The sequence below is a fragment of the Lycium ferocissimum genome, unplaced genomic scaffold (genome assembly GCF_029784015.1).
Source record: "Lycium ferocissimum isolate CSIRO_LF1 unplaced genomic scaffold, AGI_CSIRO_Lferr_CH_V1 ctg18457, whole genome shotgun sequence".
NCBI lineage: Eukaryota > Viridiplantae > Streptophyta > Magnoliopsida > Solanales > Solanaceae > Lycium > Lycium ferocissimum.
In genome coordinates, this window is record NW_026717826.1 from 4,440 (window position 1) to 14,277 (window position 9,838).

The 9,838-nt window shown below is 36.9% G+C and overlaps 1 protein-coding gene and 1 long non-coding RNA gene across 2 annotated transcripts; one reads left to right on the top strand and one right to left on the bottom strand.

Moving 5' to 3' along the window:
* Window positions 1–557: 557 nt before the first annotated feature.
* LOC132042850 (uncharacterized) lies at window positions 558–1,373 on the bottom strand. The gene is made up of 2 exons (XM_059433359.1): window positions 1,055–1,373; window positions 558–970 (listed from the first exon to the last, which is right to left on the bottom strand). The coding sequence occupies exons 1-2, from the start codon at window positions 1,371–1,373 to the stop codon at window positions 558–560; spliced, it is 732 nt and encodes a 243-aa protein (XP_059289342.1).
* Window positions 1,374–4,986: 3,613 nt separating this feature from the next.
* Window positions 4,987–5,673, top strand: LOC132042849 (uncharacterized). Its single transcript, XR_009411601.1, has 2 exons — window positions 4,987–5,293; window positions 5,401–5,673. It is a non-coding gene; the product is annotated as an uncharacterized LOC132042849 (long non-coding RNA).
* Window positions 5,674–9,838: the final 4,165 nt, after the last annotated feature.

Sequence of the window (9,838 nt, forward strand, 5' to 3'; positions counted from 1 at the left end):
ATCGATGTGAGGCATCGAAAATGGATCCTTCAGGCATGCTTTGTTTAGATCCTTATAATCAACGCACATGCGAAATTTATTACCTTTTTTCGGCACCACTACTACGTTAGCTAGCCAGTCCGGGTATTTTACCTCCCAGATAGAGCCTATTTTCAAAAGCTTTGTTACCTCATCCTTTACGGGGCGTGTTTTCCTACGCATACGGGCCTTCTCTTCTGCTTCACCGGGGGGAACCTCCCGTCAAGGCTGAGCTTGTGAGTCGTCACTCCCGGTGGTACACCTGTCATATCTATATGGGACCATGCGAAACAATCGGCATTAGCTTGAAGAAATTTAATTAACTTGTTCCTGAGCTCCAAGGTTAACCCCGTGCCCATGTATACCTTTCTATCCGGTAGATATTTGAACAAGATGATTTGCTCCAACTCCTCTACTATTGACTTGGTTTCATCCGAGTCATCCGGCAAGACGAATGATCTGGATACACCGAAATCATCCTCTTCATGCCCCGGGTCCGACCCATTTTGCTCCGTTGTCGAACCCATGTACTTTAGTTGCTATTTAGGGTCCTTGCCACCGACTGATTCATCTTCTTTTTTATCTGGTTTTTTGGGAAGGGGTGATGCTTCCTCCACCACGAACATCTCTCTTGCAGCGGGTTGTTCTCCTCGGATGGTTTTTATCCCCTCCAGAGTCGGGAATTCCAGTAGCTGATGTAATGTCGATGGCACGGCCCTCATGCTATGTATCCACGGTCTACCCAGCAATGCATTATACTTCATATCCCCTTCGATGACATAGAACACCGTTTGCTGAATGGTGCCGTCAATGTTGACCGGCAAAGAAATCTCCCCCTTCGTGGTTTCACTTGCCATATTGAATCCACTGAGCACTCGGGCTACCGGTACGATTTGGTCGAGTAGCCTTAGCTGTTCAACCACTCTCCACCAGATGATGTTGGCTGAGCTACCTGGGTCAATCAAAATACGTTTAACTTGCGATTTAAAAATAAGAATAGAGATTACCAATGCATCATTGTGCGGTTGAATGATGCCTTCTGCATCCTCGTTGTTGAAACAGATGGAACCCTCGGATACATAATCCCGGCTGCGCTTCTCACGAACAATGGAAACCTTTGTCCGTTTCATCACCGGCCCTCTAGGAGCATCAGTACCCCCAATTATCATGTTGATTATATGCTGAGGTTCCACTGGTTCGGCCCGTTTATGAGATTCCCTTTCCTTGTAGTGGCTTTTAGCTCGTTCACTTAGCAATTCTCGAAGGTGGCCATTTTTCAGTAACCGGGCCACCTCCTCTCTTAGTTGGCGACAGTCCTCAGTTCTGTGCCCATGGGTTCCATGATATTCACACATCACGCTTGGGTCCCGCTGGCCCGGGTCTGACCTTAGTGGTCTTGACCATCTTGCTTCTGCGATACGGCCGATAGCCGAGACGAGGTCCGAAGAGTTGACATTGAAGTTGTACTCCGATATCCTTGGCGAGTCTCTGTTGCTGGCCGAGCTTCCGGCATCACTCCTAAATGAGAGACCTCGACTGTTTGACGGGCGCTCGGTCTGTTTATCACCCCGACCGGAGGATTGGCTCGGCCAACCCTAGATTTTTCGACCGAACCTTGGCTTTTCCGAATGAAAGTATGGCCGATATCTTTCCCTCGATGGTCTTGACTCCGGATCGTAATTTTTCCTCGATCTCTCAGAGCTTTTGTTCATATTTACGGGCCCCGGGGGAAGTTTGAGCTAGTCATCCTCTACCCGAATCTTTGATTCGTATCTGTTATGGACATCCGCCTGTGCGACCTCGTATTCGACAAGTTTTGCTTTAGTTTGAACGAGACCGTCGAGCTCCGAGGATTAAGCCCTTTGGTAAAGCGTGTGCCCTATTCCTCCGGAACCGGAGGAGCTCCATCCGTTCCCTTTGGAACCGGTTGACAAATTCACGCAATAACTCATCATCCCTTTGTGCTATATGGAAAATATCCGCCTTACGGGCCTGCACCTTTTTGGCACCGGCATGAGCTTTTATGAACGCATCCACGAGCATTTCGAAAGAAGTGATTGAATGCCCAGGGAGATGGTCGTACCAAGTCAATGCTCCCTTCAACAGAGTTTCCCCAAACTTTTTCAACAACACGGAGTCGATTTCACCCTCTTCAACATCATTGCCTTTAATGGCACAGGTGTATGAAGTCACGTGTTCCTGAGGGTCCATTGTGCCGTCATATTTCTGGATATCCAGCATTTTGAATCTCTTCGGGATCAATTTCGGAGCCGCACTCGGAGGAAAAGGCCTCTGAATGTACCTCTTCAAATCCAGTCCTTTCAGAATAGGCGGAGCCCCCGAGATCTGGTCCACTCGAGAGTTATATGTTTCCATCCTCTTCTCAGTCGAGTCTACCCGCTTCGCCAATGTTTTGAGCATTCTCAGAACTTCGGTGGATGAACCAGCTCCGAACCCATTACTCTCGACCATCCGTGTTTCGTCCCTTCTGGGTTCAGCAACACCTTTCGTCCTCTCCGAGGCCGTTTCATCATTTTTGCTTTGCAACTAGGATATTGCGACTCCTTGTTCGGCAATAGCTGCCCTCTGTTCCTGCAACATTTCAAAAATTAAATGTAAGTTAATCTCATCCGGGGATCATCCGGGGTATCCGGCACTTTCCGGCCTTGTGCCCGGGATAAAGTAATTGAATTGTGAGTATTTAAGGGATCGGTGGCCGGCGGGGCGGCATTCTCCTGGTTCACGGTGTTCTGTCGGTTGAGGCCCTCCCTCGAATCAACGGAGTTTGGGTCAATGGGTTCTGCTGGTAAGCCCCGTAGCCCACTGTTCTCATTTTCGGCCACAATCTCGTTGTTGTTGACGTGACCAGATTATCCCCTGCTTGCCATTTGGTCCATTTTCACAGAGACGAACAAAAGATTTTTTCAATCTTAATGGGTAAGAGAGAAACCAAGATCAAAGAACACTATTATCCTAACCCCACAGTGGGCGCCAAACTGTTTACCCCGAATTTAGGTAATCAATTAAATTTGTAAGTGAGGTATAGGATATGTGGATAAACTTTAATATATTTTGGGTTTATAGGAAATAATTATAGATTTGCGTGTTATAGCATGTGTGTGTGAACATATGCGTTAGTGATTCGAATCAAGATACAAATGTTTATGATTAAGCCAACTATATTGGAAGAATAAGCATAAAATGTCACCGATAGAGAGAGAGAGAGAGAGAGAGAGAGAGCTTCAATATATAATTTCTATTACAATGTTCTTGATCTTGAAAACTGACCCTTAAAAGTAGGGAAATGCCTCCTATTTATAGTTTTGCCTTATGGGCCTTGCATACAACATAAAGCCCCTTTAGAATAAAGAAAACCCTAAAAGGATAAGGTTGGGCCGTACGGTCTGACACCCGTATGATTGGCAGTACAATGTGGCAGAACGGTCTTGACGCGTGACAATTTTGTAACTGATCACCCGGACTAACGGCCACGATCAACTCGGCCATGGAGAAACCGGACTAACGGCCATGATCAACTCGGCCATGGAGAAACCGGACCAAACGATTTCCTCCGCTTTCTTCTGATCAACCACTTCTAGTGCAATACCTCCGGTCCGAAAGAAAGTCTTCATGCTCGTGCTTGTTTCTTTCTTCCCTCGATTCCCGGTCTCACCGGTCTAGCATAAATCCGATTTTTACCGTATACACCTATAAAGAAGATGCCTTCTATTTTGATGTAGTTTAAAGTATTATCAATGCTTCTAAAAAATTCAAATAATTATTTGCACAATTGTTTGTCGAGAAAGGAAATAAAGAAATTGACAAATTAAACTAAATGCCCATGCTTATCGTCTTTTTCGCTAACCTTTCTAGATTTTCACTAATATGCCTCTAAAGCAAATGCCTTCAACTTCTCGGGTGGTGGATTGTCCCCAGATAGCATCACATAAGAGTAAAAGCAGAACATTACTGCAAACATTTAACAACAAATTAAAATTAATATTGCACTGTTGCACCTGGTAATGAATACTCAAGAAGAGAAGCAAGAAAAGAAGACGTTGCAATACGTAATGGCAGCAAAGAAGCCAGTAAGGAACAATTTTCCTATCTGCACAAACAAATTTAAAAAATGTTTTTAATAATGCAAGCAACAGTAACAGTACAGTAAACTTTGGCAATATGAAGAAGTACCAGTGAAAAGGTCTGTTTTTTTTTTTTTTTTTTTTCCACAGCAAATGAGGACTACGATTGCATAGAAACGGTACATAAAAGTGAATCCAAAACCTGTATTTATTTTCAATTAGTAGTGGCATATTTATGAAGGTGAAATCACAGATAAATGCAGTCGAAACTTTTCATTGAGGAGAAATTTTTTCGTTCCAGTCATATATAAGTTGAAATGTAAAAATGCAAGGAAAGCTTTTCATGAATTTGAAACACACCCAAATAAATATCCACGGTAACCACCACGATTGTATATGTATAGATATATAGATATTGAAGATACGATTTAAAGTTCAAAATATTGTGTCAATTTGAACGTGTGTTATTAGTAACCACTGCTATAAAACTGTCCCCTTTTTTCAATTTTTTTTTCAATTCAAATTCAAAAACTGACCTTGTAATTGCTAAAAAAAATAATCTCTTTTTGTCTTTTCTTTTCATTTTTTGTTTGTCTTTTTATTTTGGGAAAATTTCAGAAATCTCCCCTCACGTTTTGCTTTGTTTCACTGACATCCCCTCATGTTTGCAATATTACGACTATCTCCGTTATTTTAAATTTTTATGTAACAACTCTTATTTATTTATTATTAATAAAACATAACATATGTGGACTAATTTGTCCTCCATAAGATCATGTTTTTTTCATTAACTATTAATTTATGAATTCACCTTTAAAAAGTTATTTCTTAGGAATGGATATCATGGGATGTTCACCAACACGTCCTAACGTTTGAGCTTTTTTGTTTTTTCATGTTTTAACTTTTTAGATAAAGTATCTTACCAACTACCCTATGATTGATTAAGAAAAAATAGAAAAATTTTGAAACTAAATTTTCTATATTAAAAATATAATTATCTTATTGCAAGCAAAATCCAACAACACGTGTTAGATAAGTTTTTGTTTAAAAAAAAAGTCTATAAAATGATGAAGCAGTATAGAAACCTTTACCTCTTAACCCCAATTCGTCAAATCCAGTCCATCAAAATACTACTTAATTCTTAGAAGCAAAAACATGAGGAGTACTTGACATACTTACAAAAAAGATTACAAGTAAATTGCCTTTATTTGTTGAAGACACACTCAGTAAAAAATAATTATTTTTTTGCAAAAAATATGATGAGAACACTGGAGAGGGTCGAAGGGGAATAGGAAAAGAGAACCCTTGTTGAGAAGACTGAAGAGCACTTTGGCATATTTTTGTTTTCAGTTTATCCGAAATGAGATATTAATAAAATAATAATTAATCCAAAGAGCATGATCTTATGGAGGGCAAATCAGTCCATGAATGTTTTTTTCCATTAGTAATTAATAGAATAAAAGAGTTGTTACAAAAATGTTAAAATAAGGGAGGTAGCCATAATATTACAAACGTGAGGGGAGGTCAGTGAAACGAAGCAAAACTTGAGGGGAGGTCTCTGAAATTTTCCCTTTTATTTTTCATTTTTTGTTGTTTTTCCTGGTAATGACACTTGTCATCACATCAAGCTTTTGCCTCTCCTATTATATATAGATAGATATTTAACTACAGAGAAACATTTCTTATTCCCCTCAAATTCCACCCATTATCCTTAGCCTACTCAAACGCATAGTTTTGTGAGAATTTTGAAACGGTGCAGTCTAACATAATTAAGGGAGTTAAATGAGTGTTTTTTTAGATTATTTACATAGTAGATAATGAGGAAAATATATGTTTACCAGCTCAGAAAGGAGGTTTGGGTTTTAAATCTCTTTTTGATGTTTTAAATGCTTTATTTGCTAAATTGTGGTGGAAGTTCAGAACTGTCAGCACACTTTGGTCAAATTATATGTGGAACAAATACTGTAAAAAAGTAATCCCTACTTTGGTACAATGGAAAGGGGGAACACAGTCTAGAGGCAAGAGAAGCTGTTGAACATGAAATCTGGTGGGAAATAAAAGCAAAATCTTCAAATGTTTGGTATGAAAATTGGACAAAATTGGGAGCTTTACATTATGTGGTTCCATCTGATTTCCCACTTAATGAGGAATTGGCAGAATTAATACAAGCATGAAGATGGACGGAAGATATGTTGCAAGAAACCTTTCCAGCAGATATTGTGGAGTTCATTAAATTTGATATCCACATTGAGCAGCTACAAGGATATTGGGAGAAACATTGGTGGATGCCAACTAGCACAGGAAAAACCACTTTAAACAGTGCTTGGAATATTATGAGGCATAGTGAAGCAGAGCAACCGGAGTATAAGCAAATGTGGATTACTGGGATTCCTTTCAAGTTATCATTCTTTCTGTGGAGACTATGGAAGTTTATACTTCCAACAGATGATCAATTGAAGAGAATGAGAATAGTTGTGGTTTCCAGATGTTATTGTTGTTCTAATCCGCATCAAGAAGAAACAATTAACCATCTTTTTGTATCAGGCAAATTTGCAGAAGAAGTGTGGAGAATTTTCATGAATGCTGCAGGTTTGCATATAAATCTTATCCAAATTGACCAAGTTATCAGATCATGGTAGGAAGCAGATTGTTGGAGCAAACGTAGGCCAATTCTGCCGGCAGTACACAATATGATAACTTGATAATTATGGAAAAAAAGAAATGCAATCAGACATGGAGGTAATGTGAGTTTGAAGAGAGTGGTGCATGAAGTGAATAATAATTTGTTTTACTTAGCGAAATCTAGGTAGTCCTGGCTAAAGAACATATGCACAAGCTAAGACCAAAAACATGCTTTGAAGAATAATTAATAAAACATTGACCACGGTAATCTATATATAATATAAAGCTAGGCATAGAAGAGGTGATGTGGCACCTCTCTATGGCTAGCATTGGTATTTATCTTTTTTGTCAATTTTTTGGCCTTTTACCTTATTTTTCTGATTAAAAAATAAATATATTCATGAAGACAACAACCACAATTCAATGCCACATAAAAGATTAATAGCAGCAGTTATAATATTTAAATGTCAGAGAATTAACAACAAAGAAAAATTGATACTAGCAACAGTTACCATTAACTTTGATAACGGGTCTGGGAGGAGAGCAAGGGTTAAAGCGTTATCTACTCCAACAATATTTAAACTCCAATAAAAAATTAAAGAACATTCCATCTCTTTTTCTTTGTTTTCCTATTTTGTTCTTTTTAGTTTCAAGAGTGACAAACAAGTACTAGGGAGAAGAAAATTCAACAGCTGTCATGAGCCAAAGAATGAGAAAAAAAGTCTATCGATAGAATAAAATAACATGATGTGGAAAAAAAAAATGAAATTTCAAGTGCAACTCAACTTCAAAAAAGCTAATAAAAGGGAAAGACATTTAAGAATATTAAAGCTTATTAATTATCTGAAAGGTTATATAGAGATAATAAACACGATTAATTATCATTCCACTAACATTAAGAAGTACAAGAGTCATCTTTAGCAACTAATTCTGGCACCTTTTTGCATTCCAAAAAATATATATATATATATAGCTAGGATGTGACATCTCTCTATGGCCTTGGATGCTATTTTTTACTTTTTACCTCATTTTTTAATAAAATTTTAATACATTTATGGAGTTGCAATAGAATTTAATGTTCAACTATAACTGTAAAATTAATATTAATGAAGACAATGAATAATTATAAAGGCAAAAAATAATTATTTGTAAATGAGATCAGTGAAGAGTCATTATGTGGAGTAGTGCTCACAAAGATGGGGCTAAACTTATTAGTGTAACTGTATAAGCTATTGAGTGAACTTACTGAAGCAAATCATTTCTCCTTCAAAGAAATCTCCTCTTCTTTTGGTGTAAGAAGTGATTTATATCAATAACTATTGAGTTTCCTCTTTTTTCTCTCATCAGAGTCATGATTGTTGAACTTTTGATTTCTCATTTTATGATGTAGACGATAGTATCGATCGTTAGAGACAAGAAGAACATCACTGGTATGTCGAAAAAGAGTGTCATAAGGTCCATGTCTTTTCTTTTTCTTGAAAGCTTAAATTAAACATAATTTGATCATTAGTTTTATTTGAGGAAATTATTGCAGGGACTACTTCAAAGAGTACGACATTCACAAAGATCGAAAATTCATAGGTATGTATAGCTATTAATATGTTTTGTTGCTTTATTTTCATAAAGTTATGTTTGGAAAGTGTTTGTATTCCTAGATATACATGAAGCCTTTTCTGTTAAATTTGTGATTATAACCGAGAAGTCACATATATTTATTTTAAAGATGCATTACATACGTAGTTGAATCTTTCTATTTACAATTTGAATGGAGAGAAATATGTGATTGGGTTCCTCTCAGTTATGCTATTCTTAAAGATCTTTTTTGTGTTTATCTTAATGTACTTAAATGATGTTTTTCTTGGGGATTTTTTTTTGTTTATTTTAATGTACTTAAAAAAAATATCTTCATGCATTCTAATTAAAAATATATTATACATGTACTATAAAGTTTTGGCAAAGTCGAAAAATATATTATCACATATGAATATTATTTGTACTTGTAGAAGCCTCGGGAGATTATATTAAAAAAGGGCTCGACTAAGAATTCTATTTAAAGTAAATGGCATAAATAGCAGATTGCGATGCAATGACTTTTACTTCTCTTTCTTTTTCACTTTTTAGAAATGATGGGTAGGTAATTTGCTTTGAAACTCCAAGTCTTGTGAATGAATAACTTACTCTATCATGATTTTTTTCTTGATTGTAGGGACAGGTTATATCTTGTATTCTTAAAATTAAGATAAAAATATAAAAATATTAACCACGTACATAAAAAAAATTAAATTTTGCGTCTAACCTTGGTGAATTACAAATTGACCTTGCAATCTGTTCAAATTCTTGATGTGTGCCTTAATTTACATGCATTGTGTTGTAATAATTATCTCCAATCCGTGGGAGAAGTAACTATGACTCATTATTTCGGAGTAGAAAGACTGTTTTTTTTTTACATTATTTATTCAAAGTGCTAATCCGGGAAGTTGTTTCAACATGAATGAATATCAATAAATGGAAGTTGAAAATGGCAGTATTGCAGTATCATTAACTTCTTCCACTTTGGTGTGCTCTTTTTGATCGAAAATATTGAATTGTTTAATCAGGTTCATATCATTTAGTCGGTGTGATATAGGATATCATCCAATTTTTGAAAAAGGCACAACAAAGTTACAACATAAATAGTTAAGTGAGGTAGGAGGATATAAGAAAAGAGCAATCATATAAGAAAAGAGCAATCATTCTTCAGAACACAATAATATCAAAGAACAACCAATATGAAATAGCTGGCGTATGTAAAGAGATAAAATTGATCAAAAGTAAAGATATTTTATCAGAAAAATTAATACATTACTATTTAACCACATTTTAATTTTCTTTAATAGTCAGCGCTTAAGCGTGGACATGTTTACTAGTAAAGCATAAAAGGTTTACTTTGGCCATCTCATTACTGTGGTATTAGGAAAGGAGAATCTATAATGACTTGAATTTGAGCTCAAAATATGAACAAGGGCCTTTAATATTGTAATTCCAGCTTGATCTTTGACGAGGTTAGGCAAAGTCAAGCAAGCAGCTTTTGATTGTGAAGGATTACCCTTTGGCACTTAAAAGTAATTAACATCCTT